Here is an 18,854-nt window from a genome sequence, read left to right as displayed (position 1 = left end):
GGAAGGCTGCAACGCGTCCTGTCGTACAGCTTCATGGTGGGGCTTCCAAATACTGCAGTTCACGCCAATGCCCAGAAGAAAGTTTGGCACAAGACACATGCTTGATAATGGTGATGACCGCCATGGAACTGGCCGTGGCCATAGGCCGTAGAGGTGTGATATTCTCATCTGCTCGGAATGCGTATTTAGTCTGAATGAAGAATGAATCTTCAAAGGGAGAGAACAGAGAAAGGAAAGAAGGGTAAAGGGGAAAAAAGAGCCTAAGATAGCTCAAATATTGGAAGGAGTAGAAGGAAGAACAGCACCTACAAAATGAGCCTTGTGGCCCCTGGCGTCCTGAAAATTTATAGTAAGTTGATTTTTCTTTTCTGAGCCATTTCAGGCCAGATTCACTGATGACTCTTAACCCAGGTAAGCCACATTCGGCCCTGCTTTTAAAAACACTGATTCTCAGGGAATTTTGCAATGATTTAAATTAATCACATAAGACGCTAGAAATCCAGGCTGTAGGTGAACTGATTCACTGGCTGACGGTCTAGTAGAAGAAATCGAGAGTAAAGAATCAGAACATCTGGAAGTACCTAGAACGACATTTACCCAAGAACAGCAAAACCCGGATGGAGTGTGTTTATAAGGGAGGCCGTTCTATCGTGACATTTCTGAGGCAGGAACTCCAAATGCTGGCCAGTTCTAGCCACAGAAGAAATCCTCTTGAGAAATTTGAAAAGAGAAGTTGAGTCATATGTTGGAACAACTGATGACTTTTTAGCCTCCCACACCACCAAACCATGGAAAGATTTCAGAGCTTGTGTAAATAAAATATGAATATCAAAGTTCACGGCCCCCTTTCTGCCAGTAATGTTTGTCTTTGTTTATGCAACATGTGAGCGAGCGGAGATTAGCTTCCATAGTAACGTGTCTGGTTTTCACTGTGGATGAGGGGGCAGAAAGCACAGTTTCAAATGTGCTCCTTATCTCATGAAATTCAACTCCGCGGTGCCCCCCCCCCTTTAGGATTTTTGTCACCTGCAACAATTTAGCCCCGCTGGTGGTGACCCAGCTCGGTGTAACCCTCAGCCCTCACTCGGATCCTCCGCAGTCCTGCCTGCTGTAGCATTTAATTTCAAACCGAATCAGAAACTGTAATGCAGAGTTCTCATTTATGCCAGGTGAGGCCACAAGGTGACCCAAAACCTCCAAAAACTGTCAGTCCTTCTTAGGTTGTATTAAGCGGGCTGCGATGTTCAACAGGAAAGACTGAGCCCGCTGGACTCTTGGGAAAAAGAACAAAAAACCAGACAACAGGTCAGGCATGGAAGTGCTGCCTGGGGCAGTCCGAGCCCGTCCTCTGAGCGCCCTCGGGGAGGGCCTGGAGCTGCCCCTGCCCCGCGGGAGGGGGGCTGCGGTCCTGGGGCACGAGCTCCGCATCCCTCAGCTCACCTGGCGTCACCTGCGTCACCGGCTCGGCTCGGGCGGCTTCGGCGGGGGCAGGGAGGGGACGGGGCCCGGGCCCGCGGTGCTGAGACCGACCAAGGGAATCCCCTGCCGGCCGCCCTCGATTCCAGCCCCTTCCTTTGATAAAATCAGAGCGTGTCGAGAGCAGAACCGGGACAGCGGGGACGCCTGGGAGCCCGGATCACGACGCCACATACGAGGCCGCGCCCCTGGGATCGCCACCCGCCTGCCCACGGCCCGGGGCGCGGCCTCCTGGGCCCCTACAGCCGGCGGCACCGACAGATGTGCTCCCTCCGTGGGCCCCGTGCTCCTCCAGGCCCCTCCGTGGCCCCCGTGCTCCTCCGCGCTCCCCTGTGCTCCCCCCGTGCTCCCTCCGTGCCCCCCGTGCTCCCTCCCTGCTCCTCCATGCTCCTTCGTGCTCCCCATGCTCCTCCGTGCTCCTCCGTGCTCCCTCCGTTCCCCTCGTGCTCCCTCCGTGCCCCCTGTGCTCCCTCCGTGCTCCTCCATGCTCCTTCGTGCTCCCTGCGTGGCTCCCATGCTCCTTCGTGCTCCCTCCATGCACCCCTGTGCTCCTTCCGTGCTCCTCCGTGCTCCCTCCATGCCCCCGTGCTCCCTCCGTGCTCCCTCCATGGCCCTCGTGCTTCTACGTGCTCCTTCCGTGCCCCCATGCTCCTCCGTGCTCCTTCGTGCTCCCTCCGTGGCCCTCGTGCTCCTACGTGCTCCTTCCGTACCCCCCATGCTCCTCCGTGCTCCTTCGTGCTCCCTCCGTTCCCCTCGTGCTCCCTCCGTTCCCCTCCGTGCTCCCTCCGTTCCCCTCGTGCTCCCTCCGTGCCCCCTGTGCTCCCTCCGTGCTCCTCCATGCTCCTTCGTGTTCCCTGCATGGCTCCCATGCTCCTTCGTGCTCCCTCCATGCACCCCTGTGCTCCTTCCATGCTCCTCCGTGCTCCTTCATGCTCCCTCCTGGCCCCCGTGCTCCTACGTGCTCCCTCCGTGGCCCCCGTGCTCCTACATGCACCCTCCGTACCCCCTCATGCTCCTCCGTGCTCCTCCATGCTCCCTCCATGCCCTCGTGCTCCCTTCATGCTCCTTCATGCTCCTTCATGCTCCCTTCGTGGCCCCCATACTCCTACGTGCTCCCTCCGTGGCCCCCATGCTCCTACGTGCTCCCTCCGTGCCCTCCATGCTCCTCCATGCTCCTCCGTGCTCCCTCCATGCCCCCGTGCTCCCTCCGTGCTCCCTCCATGGCCCTCGTGCTTCTACGTGCTCCTTCTGTGCCCCCATGCTCCTCCGTGCTCCTTCGTGCTCCCTCCGTGGCCCTCATGCTCCTACGTGCTCCTTCCGTACCCCCCATGCTCCTCCGTGCTCCTTCGTGCTCCCTCCGTGGCCCTCGTGCTCCTATGTGCTCCTTCCATGCCCCCCATGCTCCTCCGTGCTCCTCTGTGCTCCTTCGTGCTCCCTCCGTGCCCCCCGTGCTCCCTCCATGCCCCCATCTTCCTTCGTGCTCCTTCCGTGGCCCCCGTGCTCCCTCCGTGCCCCCCATGCTCCTCCGTGCTCCCTCCATGCCCCCCGTGCTCCCTCCATGCCCCCCATGCTCCTTCGTGCTCCCTCTGTGCTCCCTCCGTGCCCCCATGCTCCTCCGTGCCCCTCTATGCTCCCTCCGTGCCCCCCGTGCTCCTTCGTCCTCCCTCCGTGCCCCCTGTGCTCCCTCCGTGCCCCCATGCTCCTTCGTGCTCCCTGTGCTCCCTCCGTGTCCCCCATGCTCCTCCATGCCCCTCTGTGCCCCTCCGTGCCTCCTTGTGCTCCCTCCATGCCCCCCATGCTCCTCCGTGCCCCCCGTGCTTCCTCTGTGCCCCCCTGTGCTCCTCCGTGCCCCTCTGTGCCCCTCCGTGCTCCTCCGTGCCCCTCTGGTGTCAGGCTCCCTGCTCAGCGGGGAGTCTGCTTCTCCCTCTCCCTCCGCACCTCCACCTCCACCCATCCATGTTCTCTCTCTCTTTCAAATAAATAAAATCATAATTAATTAATTAAAAATGGCGAGGTTTAACAAGTAAAAGGCCGTTATCAAGGAAATACACTTTTTATCACAAAACAACTCTAGGCCAAAACCCATAGAGAATTAAAAAAAAGACCACAGGGATTCTTTTTTTTTTTTTTTTAACTTTTATTCATTCAGAATGCAATTCTAGACCAATCTACAACCAAGAGAAAATCCTTAAACTTTTAAACAGTGTTAACAGGCTAAATAATATAGCAGTATAGCCCCCGTATGTACAAGCAAGAAGTCGCTTTCCATCCTTATCATAAAGCCTCTTCCTAAACATTTACGTTTCCTTCCCATCCAAAAAATGCACTAACAAGATCATGCTCGTGTAGCTAGTCAGCACAAGACAAGTGGCAATTCACACTGAAGTATCAAAGTCTTGCGGTGTATGGTGCCCACAACTCCAAGCTGCAGCTGTTGACCTTCTCAGTGGCACTCACTATGCGGCAGCGTCACCAATTAACATTAGAAGGACTTCGTTCATTTTTAAAGGCTAGAATTACTCAAAAAAAATCTCTGTATTGTAAATAGCATGTGAAATATTGCATTTAAGTCTAAAACGGCAAGATCGCTTAAACTTTTTCTACAGTCCTCCATGATTAATATACGTACGAAAATCAATGTTATATGAGAAGAAACAGACCAAGTTCTTACATTTTACCTAAAAGTCTAATTGTTTTTAAGTAGTATCTATTAATATTTAAATGATTACAAAATAAATCAATGTTAAATATTGCACAAAATCTAAAAGAAAATGGCCACATTACATCATACTATATAATATAGATTGATTAAAAGCAGCTAATTAGAAGCTTCTTTAGAAATTTAAAGTTTCTGACATCATTTTCCACCATTCCATCAATTCTTCCTTTTCCTCTTCTTTCCTTTCAGAAAATGACTCCAGTTCAAAATCAACCTAAAGGAGAAAATCAAGAATATGTTGTTACCAAATTGCAGGTATATTTTTAAAAGCTGAGTTTTTTAAAAATTTAGCGCAGTTCTAGAGCTTATAGACTAAGTTCAGTAAAGCCACCTGAATTAAAGGATATCCTAAAAATCTCTTGTGATAAATAAAAGATACTTTCAGGGGAAAAAAAAAAACAATCAGAGGCCATTATGTTTGAAATGTGCTTTGATCTTATAGCCTTGTAGGATTATTTAAAAGCAGATTGTGTAAAGGCAGTCTATTTAAGGGCAATCTTCCCCTCTCCTCAAGAAGAAGGTATAATTTATAATTAATTTTCTGCCTTTGAGTATTCACTGAGATTCCATAAACTTTGAATTTTCTCCTAATAGCCGGGGAAACATGGAAGAATGTAGCTCAGTTTCCTCGTGTCCTAAACTACAGGTTCTGCTTTCCAGAATCTTGAATCTGCTAAGGAGACTGAGGGAGACACACACATCTCCAAACCACCACAGGGACCAGTGGCCCAGGAACTCAACTCTCTGGGTGGACTGGGAGTTCCCAGCAGGTCTCTGCAGGTCCGTGCACTCCTGCATATTCAAAATCTGTACGTCCAGCCTCAGTCCTCCTCCGGCCCCTACGTTCCTCTGCTCTCACTGCAAGTAGAAGCGAGGGTTCCTTGGTCTGGCCGCTTGAGCCCCTAGTCAGTCAGGAATCTGATAACACTCACTACCTCCTTGAAATCACACGGGGCAGGCTAAGATCCAAATAACTGAATATTTAACAACCTGGTCCTGGAACTCCTTTTTCCCAGGTTCCATCTGCCCAAATTTATCTCCTCATTTTACTACATATGCAGCCTAATGTACACATACACACGACGAAAACCAAAGCACCAGTTAGAAACTCAAGATGCTCTGTTTGCATAACCAAGCACGTTAGACTTCAAACTTTGGATTCAAGCACAAAAACGCAGTAAATTATTTTTCAGGAAGCCTTGCAACTGGAAATCCTGCAGGCCATTCCCTGGTTGCAAAAAGGTGACGCCAAGATAGCAGTAGAATCCTGCTCCGAGAGCAGCTTTGGTCTCCTCACCATCACCTTCCTAACTAAATAAGTCGCACCTACTTAAATAGGACGCACTTTTTGATAGCTCTTAGGGTCTCTCTCATAATATGTGCTTAATAAATGTTTGGTTAATGCCCAAGATCACCTGGCAGGCATAATTAACTTTTCCAAATACTCACTGAGTATTGTACTGGATGCTAGAAATAAAAAAGATAAATGGAACAGAAATGTCATTTTAGATTGCAATCAAGGTGGCAAATAAAAGCTTCATTTTTTTTTAAGTTGTATTCGATTTTCTTGCGGATGTCTTCAAAAACCGAGAAGTGATAAGGGAGCTTCACATTGAGTAGTATAAAATCAACCAAGGAGCCCTTGGTCAAGTTACTTGACTTCACTAGGCCTCAGTTTTCTCACCTGCTAAATGGGGTAACAGCGGTACCTACCTCACAGGGTTATTATGAAGACTAAATAGAAATGACTTGAATATGTCCGACACATACAGAGCACTCCATAGATCTTAGAAATTATGACTTCTTACCCCAACAGCAGGGCTGTAAGGAACTGCTACTTTCTTTGTGGTTGCCAGATAGCCTGGAGCTGAGGCTGTGAGCTTATAGTTTCCAGGTACAAGCAATCGCCAGTAATCACCATCCTTTGCTGTAGGGAAACAAAATACCAAGTCACAGATTTAGGCCATTTTAGAAAACCCAGCATACCTCAACTTCTTTGATTCCCTATTTTTAAAGCAGCTGTTTATGGAATTTGATAAAGCTCCACTGAAATGAGTGTTACACTCTCTTAGAAAAAGTTAGAAATTTCTTTTTTTTAAGATTTTTTTTTTATTTGTTCACTTGCGAGAGAGAGAGAGAGAGAGAGAGAGAGCGAGAGAGCGCACCAGCAGAAGAGGAGGGGAGGAGGGAGAGGGAGAAGCAGGCTCCTCGCTGAGCAGGGCGCCCAAGGCCAGGACCGGAAGGAGGCAGAGGCAGCAGGGCGGGAGCGAGGGAGGGACACAGGAGGCCCCAAGAGCAGAGAACCGCGGCGGCCACAGCAAGGACTCATGCTCCGTGCACCCCCTAGGGCCTCCAGGCCACGGCAAAAGCACCCACCAGATGTGACGTCGTGGTCTATTCCTTCCACGGAGATGGTTGCGTTGGCGATCGGGTTCCCCTGAAGGTCGCGCACAAAGCCTTTAACTCCCCGGTGTATCTGTCAAGGTCAAGAACAACCAAAAACGGCAAATTAGAAATGATCCAGGAATACACTTCGCGTCAAGAATGCCCGCATTTCCTAGCAAAGTCCCGTTAGATCCCCCTTGCCTAGGATCAGAAGAGGCTCAAAAAGCCGCTAAGTATCTTGAACGCTCTTTACGCTGATCTTTCCTCAAGTGGACAAATGAGAGGTAATCCCCTGAAAACTGACATCTCGTTCTGAGCCACGGGACGCCAGCGAAGTACCCTCCTGACCACCAAAACCACCAAACCAGGTGTGTCCCACCCGGACGCAGCGCGGGGCTGGGCAGATTTCAGTACTTTCTCCTTCTGACGTTTGGCCCTCGAGTCCTCGCTCCTGCTGAATAGAGACACACTGTGGCCGCCCTTGCAATACACCCAGTGACGACATGATTCCGGTTGAAAATAAGTGACATGAAAGACGAGATTTGGACTTCAAGACTGAAGACGAGATTTGGAAAGGCAGGAAGAGATGCCCTGGAGAATAACGCCCGCGAACCACGTTGCAGTCAACAACTAAGGCGACGCAAACTACGAGAGCGGCTTTTTCCTTCATTTTAAGCAGAACTCAACTAAATCCATATGTGTTTCGAGTGACCGAGGTCACTTCAGGTTCCTGAGAAAGTGCTGCTTCTGGAATACCAAATGGTGATTCATTAAGCTCAATTCCTTAACAGAAGAGGCCCCACTTCCCAAAGCCTCAGCTCGCCCCTCACTCAGTCTCACCCTCAAAAGTGGATTTTCTTTTGCTACTGAGGCTACTGACTGGAATATTTCCTACAGGAGGTTGATTAAGTCTTGGGTTTGCCTTTGTCATCAGAATAAATCTGACAGTAGCACAAAGTTTTATCAAAGAGATGCCCCTGATTACCAATCAGCAAATCTTTTTGCATTTGCTATTTAAAAAAAAAAAAAGCAGAACTTCTAAAACTCTATAAAAATAACATGTACTCCCTTTCCCCAAAGGCAATTTGGGGATCAGAAAATTTTTAAGGGGGATCCCTGGGTGGCTCAGCGGTTTAGCGCCTGCCTTTGGCCCAGGGCGCGCTCCTGGAGTCCCGGGATCGAGTCCCACGTCGGGCTCCCAGCATGGAGCCTGCTTCTCCCTCCTCCTGTGTCTCTGCCTCTCTCTCAATCTCTGTGTCTATCATGAATAAATAAATAAATAAATAAATAAATAAATAAATAAATAAATAAAATAAATCTTTAAAAAAATTTTTTTAATTTTTAGGGAAAAGGAAGAGAGGTACACAGAGAACAGAAAATCAGAGAAAACATACAAATTTTAATTTCTTAATATGAGGGTTCTTCAAAGAAATTTAGAAAGCTTATAAACAAGCAATAATTTACCCACATGTACTTTATGCATCTTGAGACACTATAATCCTGGTATGATCAATATTATCATAAATATTCAATATTATGAATAAACCTGATCAATATTATGATCAATATTATGATCAGGTTAGGGAAACCTTAGGGAAATGAAAGTTTTAAATTTCCTTGCCATTGGACAATAAGTCAATCCCTTCAAAAACATATAGCTTGTCTGCATTAGGCACAAATATACCCAGTTAATATTCATGTCTTTACTTTTTTCTGTCTCTGCAACCCCAAACTTAGAGTATGCAGTTTAAGAAGTAGTGAAATAGGTAGATATCTATCTGTGAGATGGCAATTTTGGAGCAAACATCTCTGAAAAAACTGCCACCGTAGCCGTAAATCTCAGTGGAAATGTTACGGGGTCTCGTAACTCCACGCGAATGCAGATCGGGAGCTGTGGCCATTCTATGGCTTCTGCAAAGGAAATCACAGAAATTCACATTTCACTCGCGCTTGAAGAAGCTATTCACTCTACTTGTCCCTCCTATAATGCTCTCTCCTCAGATTCCAGGACGTCAATCAACAAAGACTGGAAAAAAAAAGGAAACCGAAACCCCATCCAGAAGATTCTCCACTGTGAGTAGAACTGTTCGTGTCAGTGACCCTTAGGCCCTCCCGTGCCCAACTGCCACCCCGAGCGCTTGCTGGGACGGAGACTCTGAGGTCCTGCGATGCAGGGAGTGGGGCTCATTGGTGGGGCCGGAAGCTCGTTTTTAACGAGAACCTAGGCGATTCTGATGCAGGTGCCCATGAACCAGTCTTCGTGGATTTCTTTGGGAACTTTGGGAACTGGACTGTTCCAGAGCTACCGAGTGAGAGGCTCAAACTATTTACCCTAATTCACTTTACAATTCCAGTTGCTGCAAACATCCCTTTAAAACTCTGCAGGAGATTTCCTCTCAACCAATTACAGAATTAGAGATTACAGGTTAGATCCCCTAATCTCCTATTTTCCACGAGCTGTCAACTAGTCCACACTCGGACTTTGGGTCCAGGTGTTTAATTACTAAGCCCCATCGTACTCTGTCCCACTGTCGATAAAATAACTCCAACACAGAACGTCCGGCCGTCTTCACTGATCTGTCATCAGCCCTTGACGCCCGGGACTAAGTGTCCCATGAAGCAAGCTGGGGGAGTTCGGTGTAGACGAACTGCATCTCTGCGGCCTGCACGGTAACGCGGCCGTCCCCCAGGGTGGAGCCCGTGGGTGTGCAAGTTCTCATTCCAAGTGGCGTAAGACAGGTCTGTATGGCCAGCCAGCTCCCTCTTCTTTTCGGCTTATTTCTATATAAACTGAAGAACTGACACACGCCTACTTGCTACCACAAATATCACACACATTCTCCTTCCTCCTGATGGTACACACCCGTGGGGTTTGTTTTGTATTGAGTTTTTCCTTAAGAACTGACACTTCAGCAGCAGCTGAACCTGTTTTTCAATTGATGATCAGAGTAATAATCTTATCGGCGTCAACTATCGTAAATCTTGCAAGTTCTTAAAGTTCCAAGAAGACTTTTCTGAACCCCAGGACTGAGTTAGGGACCCAGAGTGCTGCCATTACTCTTTGTAATTGACCTTTATTTTAGAATTTACCATCCTCTCCTATGGTTAGGTATTGACCCAATCTAATTTCTGACCTAATCTAATTGACCTAAGTTCTGAACTCCACTAATAGGAAGACTTCTTGAGGGCAGTCACTAACTACCCCCAGTGCTTAACGATGTGCCTAAGACCCTAGAGGAGCTGAATACATTTTGGTTGAAAGAACCACAAAGGGGGACCTGGGTGCCTCGGTCTGTTGAGCGTCTGCCATCGGCTCAGGTCATGATATCGGGGTTCTAGGATGGAGCCCCACATAGGGCTCCCTGCTCCATGGGGAGCCTGCTTCGCCCTCTCCCTCTGCCTGCTTCTCCCCCTACTTGTTCTCTTTCTTTCTCTCTCTCTCTCTCAAATGAATAAATGAAATCTTAAAAAAAAAAAAAGCGCTATGTAAATAAAATGAAAAGCACTATATAGAGGAGACATCATTTAATGTGTAAGTGGAGGACACACCAAATAACCCCGTCTTACTTCCTCTGCCCAAAAAGCATTTTTATAACTCTCCTCAAAGGAGATCCTATTCAGGAGCTCTTATTAAAGTTGTTCTAGGGTCCACATAGCTAATTATCCTTGGCTTTTGTTGGTAAAAATGCCTTTTTCTATTAACATGCAGGATTCCTCTGATTGAAAAAATCTTGTGTAATGAGTAATTTTTAATTATTGTAATTAGTGGATATATTCCCTGAGACTCACTTTTAGTAAGGTTTTATGTGGATATCTGACATGTGTAGAATACTTTTACATGTCTTCAAATGCATCAGTTTCCTATGCATATGTTGTCCACATATATGCAAATAGTGTCATGTTTACTTAACAGCATTTGTTCATATCAAATTCGTTTTTAAATTAGTCTGGACTCTCTGCTGGCACATGAAACGGACACCACTCTACCTGACTTTGGGTGTAAACAGCCACACATGGACTGGAACTTGAAGACTGTCAAGGCCCTGCAGGCGAGGAACGGAGTCTTTAGGTCTGGTGCCAATGTCAGCACACTACAGAGACGTGGGGTGGCCAGGGGACTGGCCTGGGTTGGGTCTCAGTAGGTGAGACGTCTCGCTCCAGCAGATGGTGAGATTCCCCCCAAATTCTGTACAGATCCCACCGGAATGGCTACGTAAGCGCCTCTCCAGCACAGAGCTAGGCTTGTGCCGTCAGAGACCACACGGCACGGTCATTCTGGAATGAGACAGCCCAGGTTCAAATACTGCCCGAGTGACTTCAGGCAAGCTGTTTGCTTTGTCTGCGTCTCCGATCCCTCATTTTTAATTCGGGGATGAGAATGTTGATGAGGATGATGATGATGACAGTACAACTTCCCTCATAGGGTCTGTTGTGAAGATTAAATGCCTTAATGATCACAAGGCACTCAGAACAGTGTCTGGCAACCCGGAACGGCCAGGAATGGTCAGCTGGCATCACGATGACTGCCTCGGGTCCCGCTGAGTCGACGGGGAGACAAGTGGGGCACGTGGGGCACAGCGTTTGAGAAGGTGCTCGCACCTGGGGGGACCCTCTACCCACAGGCCCCGGCGACGAGCGCCTCCTAAGGCCTGGAGCCCAGGGGCCTCGTTCCCCTGCCGTCGGTCGCCCTGCTCCCGCGGGGGGCACCCGACAGGCCCGAGATGGGGGGCAGGAGGGGCTGGGGCAACACGACACACACAGGCTGTGCTGCCACCACCCGGGGCGCCCGACAGGCCCGAGATGGGGGACAGGAGGGGCCAGGGCAGCAGGAGGAGCGCAGGCTATGCTGCTCCCGCCCGGGGGTGCCCAACAGGCCTGAGATGGGAGGCAGGAGGGCCCGGGGCAACACCACACACACACACACACACACACACACACACACACACACGCTGTGCTGCCATCGCCCGAGGCGCCCCACAGGCCCGAGATGGGGGACAGGAGAGCCCGGGGTAACAGGACCAGCGCAGACGTGCTGCTCCCACCCAGGGCGCCCCACAGGCCCGAGATGGGGGGCAGGAGGGCCCGGGGCAACACACACACACACACACACACACACACACACACACACACACACGCTGTGCTGCCATCGCCCGAGGCGCCCCACAGGCCCGAGATGGGGGACAGGAGAGCCCGGGGCAACAGGACCAGCGCAGACGTGCTGCTCCCACCCAGGGCGCCCCACAGGCCCGAGATGGGGGGCAGGAGGACCGGGCGACAACAGGACCCGCACAGGCCGTGCCCTCGCCCTCCCACAGACCCCGTTCAGTGGTTCCCGGTGAATAGTCAGGACAGGAGCCGCCAGGCCTGCGGCGGCCCAGCACCTGCCGCGACCTCCCCGACAGGCTCGCCAGGCCAGGTCAGTGGCCCCGGGCTGGGCCCCCCTGGGAAGCCCCACTCTGCGCCCGAGGCTGCTTACCTGCTCGAGGTAGCGGACCAGGGAGTTCTTGTTATCCTCCCAGTAGCTCCTCAGGCTCTCTTCAGGCGGGAACTTTTCACAGCTCAGCTCCACGGTGATCTCGAAGCAGTTGCTGCTGAGGTAGTTGAAGTCCTGCATTCCTGCCAAAGCACCAAGCGGAGAAGTCGGGAGACACCTGCGGCGCCCCCCGCCCCCCGCCCCAGCACCGAGCGGCCTGCCGCGCCGAGGGCCAGGCTCGGGGCCCACCAGTGGCCACCGGGCAGCCCCCCCAGGACACACCACTAACCAGGCGGCTGTCTCTGCCTTCGAGCACCCTCATGGGCTCCCAAGCCCTCACTCGGGCACCCCGCGGCCCTGGAATGGGCAATGCGAACAGGGACAGGAGGATGACAGAGGGGGCATCTCCTGCCCCCCTAAGACAGCACCCCGTTGGGACAGTGTCCGGTGGAGCAGAGTGCCCTCGTGGAAGGCTGGGCGGCAGTGCAGCAGTCCCGGGGCGCCACAGGAGGGGGAAAACACCCAGACTGGATGCCCTGGAGAAGTGTGAGGAATGGTCTGGCTTCACTTGCAGCCCCCCTTCCCTGAGAAGGCACAGCTCAGCGCCAAGAGAGCCTTTAGGTCCATGATCTCTCCCATGAGGGAAGGTGGGAATGTGTGGGTGAGCCGTACCGGACACCACTTCTCTCTCACCCCATCAGAAAACTAGAGGAGGCCCATGACCAGGGCAGGGAATGGCTGGGGGAACAGTAACCAAGATTTGCAGAGTGTAGCAAAGGGATGTGGGCCTTACTAACCATGCCACAGATGCCATCAGGAAGCCTGCCTGTTCACCACTGGGGACACCTCGCCTGGAGACCCCTCAACCGGCCCACAGCTCCCCTAACAGCTCCGCCTGCGAACCACTGACAGTCGCAAGGGGAGCCTTTGCAGATGCCTAATGAGTGTGCACAGCAAGCTGGCCCAACTCTGCAGGGCTGAGAGAAAGGACACAAATCGGAACATTCAGCGCTGCCCTAAGGAAAGCAAACAGGAGGCTATCAGCAATAGGCCTGACCTTGTCAGATCAAAAGAAGCCATAAAGTCTTAAGAATTCTCTCCTTAAGAAGTATGGAGGAGGTATAACATAGAAAAGGTCTGGGAAAGCCTCAGAATCCCTAACAGGACTGAGAGAAGTTATTACTCTACCAAAACCAGTTGGTAAAGGCAGAAAGAGGTGACTGCATCTTCAAATGGGAAGGCAGTAAACAAGACTTCAAGGAACATGAAAAATCAAGGAATCATGATCCCACCAAAGGAACACAATAATTTTCTAGTAACCAACCCCAAAGAAACAGAGATCTATGATTTTCCCAATAGAAAAATTCAAAATAGTTGTTTTAAGGAAACTCCGTGACCTACGAGAAAAAACAGAAACAATTCATGAAATCAGGAAAACAATTTATGAGCAAAATGAGAAGTTTTGAAAGATAGAAATCATAACAAGAGCTAAAAAAAATCCTGGAGCTAAAAATATATGTATATATATTATATATATGGAATTAGAAGGAGGAAAAATGCAACAGATAGCATTAACAGCAGACTGGATCAAGGAGAAGAATCAGTAGGCAGAAATAGGTCATTTGAAATTATCCAATCATATGAAAACAAAGAAAAAAGAATGAAAAAGAGTGAAGAACGCCTACATGACTAGGGGATATCATTAAGAAAAAAATCTACACATCACTAGAGTCCCAGAAGGCAAAGACAGAGAGAAGAGAAAGAAGGCTAACATCAAGAAATAATGGCTGAGAACTTCCTAAATCCAGGAAGAAATTTGGACATCCAAGTTCATAGGTCTCCCAAATATTTTAATTCAAAAAGATCTTCTCCAGGACATATTAGAATAAAGCAGTCAAAAAAAAAAAAAATCAAAGACAAAAAAAAGAAAAAAATCAAAGACAAAGAGATGATCTTAAAAGGAGCTAAAAAAGGAAAAAAAAAAAAAAAAGCTTATGACCTACAATAGGAAATTCCACCCTTCCACCCCACCCCCGCACCACCCATGAGGCTATCAGTAGATTTCTCAGCAGAAACCTTACAGGCCAGGAAACAGTGGGATGATATGTTCAAAGTGAAAGAAAGAAACTGTCAACCAGGAAAACTTTACTGAGCAAACTTGTCCTTCAGAAATAAAGGAGACAGACTTTCCCAGATAAAAGCTGAAGGAGTTCATCACATTAGAACTGCCTTACAAGATACGCTGAAAGGTGTTCACTTGAAGCTGAAATGAAAGGATACTAATTTGTAACATGGAAACATATAAAAATATGCAACACACTGGTAAAGGTAGGTATAGGGTCAAATCCAAATCCATAACACTGTGTTATGGTAGTGTGTTAATCACTTAACTCTAGAATGAAAAAAAAAAAAGACAAAAGCATTAAAAATAACTATATCCACAATAATTTGTTAATGAATACACAACAAGAAAAAAATGTAAACTGTGACATCAGAACAAAATATTGGTGGGGAACAGCATAGAAAGGGCTTTTGCAACTGATCAAAATTAAGCTACCAGCTTAAAATGGATTATTATCTATAAGATGTAAACCTCATGCTAACCACAAAGCAAAACTTACAGTAGAGTCACAAAAGATAAAGGTATAAGCACCAAAGCGTATCACTAAGGAAATCATCAATTCACAAAAGAGGTCAGAAAGAGAGGAAGAAAGGAACAAGGGAACTACAAAACTGCCAGAAAACAATAAGATGGTATTAATATGTCCTTTAAATGTTAATGCTTTAAATTCTCCACAAAGACATAGTCTGACCAGATTTAGAAAAAAATAAATAAAAGAAAAAAACAAGACCCAACTATATGGTGCCGACCAGAGCCTCAGAGCCTCTCGATCTTTAAGGGTAATAAAAGCTCATAGTGAAGGAATGAAAAAAAAAAATTCCATGCAAGTGGAAACCTGAAAAGAGTAGAGGTGGTTATACTTTTATCAGACAAAATACACTTTAAGCCAAAAAGCTATAACAAGAGACAAAGATGGTCATTATAAAATGATAGAAGGGGAAATTAATCAGAGGACATAACTCTTTAAAATTATATATGTGCTCAACATAGGAGCATTTACATATATTAAGCAAATACTAACAGATCTGAAGAGAAAAATAGACAACAATATAATAATAATAGGAGACTTCAATATCCCAGTTTCAACAATGAATAGATTATCCAGTTGGAAATCAATAAGGAAACAATTGCCCTTGAACCATATGTCAGACCAAATGTACCTAATAGACATACATGGCACACTCCATCCAATAGCAGAATTACACATTCTTCTCAAGCCCACGTGGAATATTATCCAGGATAGATTCACAATTATGTAGAAAATTAAAACAATGCCCTTCTGGACAACCAATGGGTCAAAAAGGAAATCAAACGGGAAACCAAATATCATGAAACAAAAAAAAAAGAAAGAAAGAAGAAAGAAAGAGAGAGAGAGAGAAAGAAAGAAAAGAAAGAAAGAAAGAAAGAAAGAAAGAAAGAAAGAAAGAAAGAAAGAAAAGAGAAAAATACAGCATACAAAAACTCGTGGGATGAGGTAAAAGCAGTTCTAAGAGGAAAGTTTATTACAATAAATGGCTGCACTGAGAAAAAAGAAGGATCTTGAATAAACAATCTAACTGGATACATCAAGGAACTAGAAAAAAGAAGAATAAACTAAGTCCAAAGTTAGCAGAAAGAAGGAAATAACAAAGATCTGAGCAGAAACAAATGAAATACAGACAAGAAAAAAGGAAAGATCAAAAAAATCTAACAGCCAGGCTGTTTTTTTGTTTTGTTTTGTTTAAGATAAACAAGACTGACAAACATTTTACTAGAGTAAGAATTGAGAGAGAAAACCCCAAAAATAATCAGAAATGGAAGTGGAGACACTACAACTGATACGACAGAAATACAAAGGATCTTAAGAGACCACTATGAAGGATTATTACCAACAATTGGATGACTTAGAAGAAATGAGTAAATTTCTAGAGACATGCAGCCTCCCAACACTGAATTATGAATTATGAAGAAACAGAAAATCAATTACGAGCAGGAAGACTGAACCAGCAATCAAAATTTTCCCAATAAAGAAAAGCCCAAGACAATATGGTTTCACTGATGAATTCTACCAAACATTTAAATAAGAATTAACACCAATCCTTCTAAAACTCTTCCTTAAAAAAAGAGGAGGAAACCCTCTCAAACTCATTTTATAAGTCAGCATTACCTGGATACCAAAGCCAGAAAAGGACATTATAAGAAAAGAAAACTACAAGCCAATAACCCTGATGAATACGGTTGCAAAAATTCTCAACAAAATACTAGCCAACTGAGTTCAACAGCACATTGAAAGGATCATACAGAATGAGCAAGTGGAGTTTATATTTGGGATGCAAGGATGGTTCAACATACGCAAATCAACAAATGGGATGCATCACATTAATAGAAGGACAGATAAAAACCATGATCATCTCAAAGATTGCATAGAAAGATTTTGACAAGATTCAACACCTTTTCATGATAAAAACTCTCAACAAACTGGATGTAAAAGGACCGTACCTCAACATAATAAAGGCTGATTATGACGAGTCCACAGCTAACATCATACTTAATAGTAAAAGGCTGAAAGCTTTTTGTCGAAGATCAGGAACAAGAAAAAGATGCCCATTTTCACCACTCCTATTCAATATAGTATTAGAAGTCCTACTCAAAACAATCAGGAAAGAAAAAAAAATAAGACATCCAAATTGGAAAAAAAAAAAAAAAGGTGAGGTAAAACTGTCTGCAGATGATACGATCTTAAACGTAAAAAGTCCTAAAGATTGTACTAAAAAAGCTCTTGGAACTAATTAAACAAAATCATTAAAGTTGCAGGCTACAAAATCAACACAAAAATTGGTTTCATTTCTATAACTAACAGTGAACTATTCAAAAAAAAAAAAACAAAGAAAACAATCCCACTTACAATAGTATCAAAAAACTAATACTCAGGAATAAATTTAACCAAGGAGGTGAAAGATCTATAAACTGAACACTATGACACTAATGAAAGAAACTGAAGAAGACACAAATAAATGGAAAGACATCCTGCGTTCACAGATCAGAATTAATATTATTAAAATGTCCATACTACTCAAAACCGTCTACAGATTCAATGCAATCCCTATCAAAATTCCAATAGCATTCTTTTACAGACAGAGAAAAAAATCCTAAAGATTATATGGAACCACGACAGGCACCAAATAGCCAAACCAATCTTGAGATATAAGAATAAAACTGGAGACATACTTTGTGATTTCAATCTATACTCACAAAGCCACAGTAATCAAAATGGTATGATACTGGCATAAAAACAGACACATAGATCAGAGATACAGATTCAGGAGCCCAGAGATAAATCCTGACACATAAATATTGACAGTTAATAATATTTGACACAGTTAACTAATATTTGACAAGGAAACCAAGAATACTTAATGGAGAAAGGCTCATCTCTTTCATAAAAGCTGCTGGGAAAACTGGATATCCACATGCAGATGAAACACATTGGAATTTTATCTCATACATACACAAAAATTAACTCAAAATGGATTGAAAAAGTAAATGTAAGATCAGAAATCGTAAAGCCACTAGAAGAAAACATAGGGAAAAACCTGGTCATTGGTCTTGGCAACAGCTTTTTGGATATGGCAACAAAACACAAGCAAAAAAGGAAAAAGAAACAAGCAGGACTACATCACACTGGAAACTTCTGCCCGACTCACCGCCAGGTACACTATACCAAGCAGCACCGTTGGTTGTTCCATCTATGAAGCTGCTGTCGTCATCATTCTTGCGACACGGGGGCCGGTTGGGGTCAGACATGGGTGGGTTAAAAGAGGAGTACGCCCGAGCCAAGCTTTGGAAAATGGCATCATCCGGGCAGGAGCTATATTCATGGGCACTACCTGGAAAATAAACCCACAAGATGAAAGAAATGTACATTCTACTTATGCCTTGAAAGTTTCATGAGAAAAGGTGATAAACTTACGGTAAACTAGACCTGAGTAAACAGGAGATTTCCATTGTTAAAAGTTTTAATTAAAAAAAAAATTTTTTTTAATTTATAAAGGGTAACCTCAAAACAACAACAACAGCAACAAAAAAAAAGGTAACCTCATAGCCACCATGAAGCACTCTCACACATAATTTTCAGGATTTGAGTTTAAAGTAGAAAAAAAAATACCCTATGGGGGATCCCTGGGTGGCGCAGCGGTTTGGCGCCTGCCTTTGGCCCAGGGCACGATCCTGGAGACCCGGGATCGAATCCCACGTCGGGCTCCTGGTGCATGGAGCCTGCTTCTCCCTCTGCCTGTGTCTCTGCCTCTCTCTCTCTGTGTGACTATCATAAATAAATAAAAATTAAAAAAAAATCCCCTATGGGTAATATGGAACTAAATAATATATATTTTGATACACTGTGTTCTTCTTCATATCTGATCAAATATGCCAGACTTTTAAATTTCCCAACTATCGAGGAACTACAAAATCTCTCAACTGTAACGATGTCTCACCGAAGACTTTCTTCGGGGCTCCAAGTTTCCAGTATCTAAAATCACCATGATGTGCCTACAAAAAACCAATTCCTCAGAGGCCCCGGGAGATCCATACAAAGCAGGAAGTTTCTTGGAGCAACAAAGAGCACTTTGAAAACCATTATCTGGCTAAAGCTTGCTGGGCCTGAAATTTAACTAAAACTAGCTGGAGAAAGTCAGAGCACC

At 46.1% G+C, this 18,854-nt stretch overlaps 1 protein-coding gene across 1 annotated transcript in view; it reads right to left on the bottom strand.

Annotated features, from left to right (window-relative positions):
• Window positions 1-3,589: 3,589 nt before the first annotated feature.
• Window positions 3,590-18,854, bottom strand: part of CPE (carboxypeptidase E) — a 102,185-nt gene continuing 86,920 nt past the window's right edge. Inside the window, exons 5-9 of the mRNA XM_077846570.1 lie at window positions 17,859-18,041; window positions 12,057-12,196; window positions 6,572-6,671; window positions 6,004-6,122; window positions 3,590-4,409 (exon numbers count right to left, since the gene is read on the bottom strand). Of these exons, the coding sequence (XP_077702696.1) occupies window positions 4,311-4,409; window positions 6,004-6,122; window positions 6,572-6,671; window positions 12,057-12,196; window positions 17,859-18,041 (641 nt within the window). The 3' untranslated portion in view covers window positions 3,590-4,310. The remainder of the gene's footprint in view (window positions 4,410-6,003; window positions 6,123-6,571; window positions 6,672-12,056; window positions 12,197-17,858; window positions 18,042-18,854) is intronic.

This window comes from Canis aureus, chromosome 13 (genome assembly GCF_053574225.1).
Source record: "Canis aureus isolate CA01 chromosome 13, VMU_Caureus_v.1.0, whole genome shotgun sequence".
Classification (NCBI taxonomy): domain Eukaryota; kingdom Metazoa; phylum Chordata; class Mammalia; order Carnivora; family Canidae; genus Canis; species Canis aureus.
The sequence above is the reverse complement of the archived record's forward strand: the minus strand, read 5'-3'. Positions and strand labels throughout refer to the sequence as shown.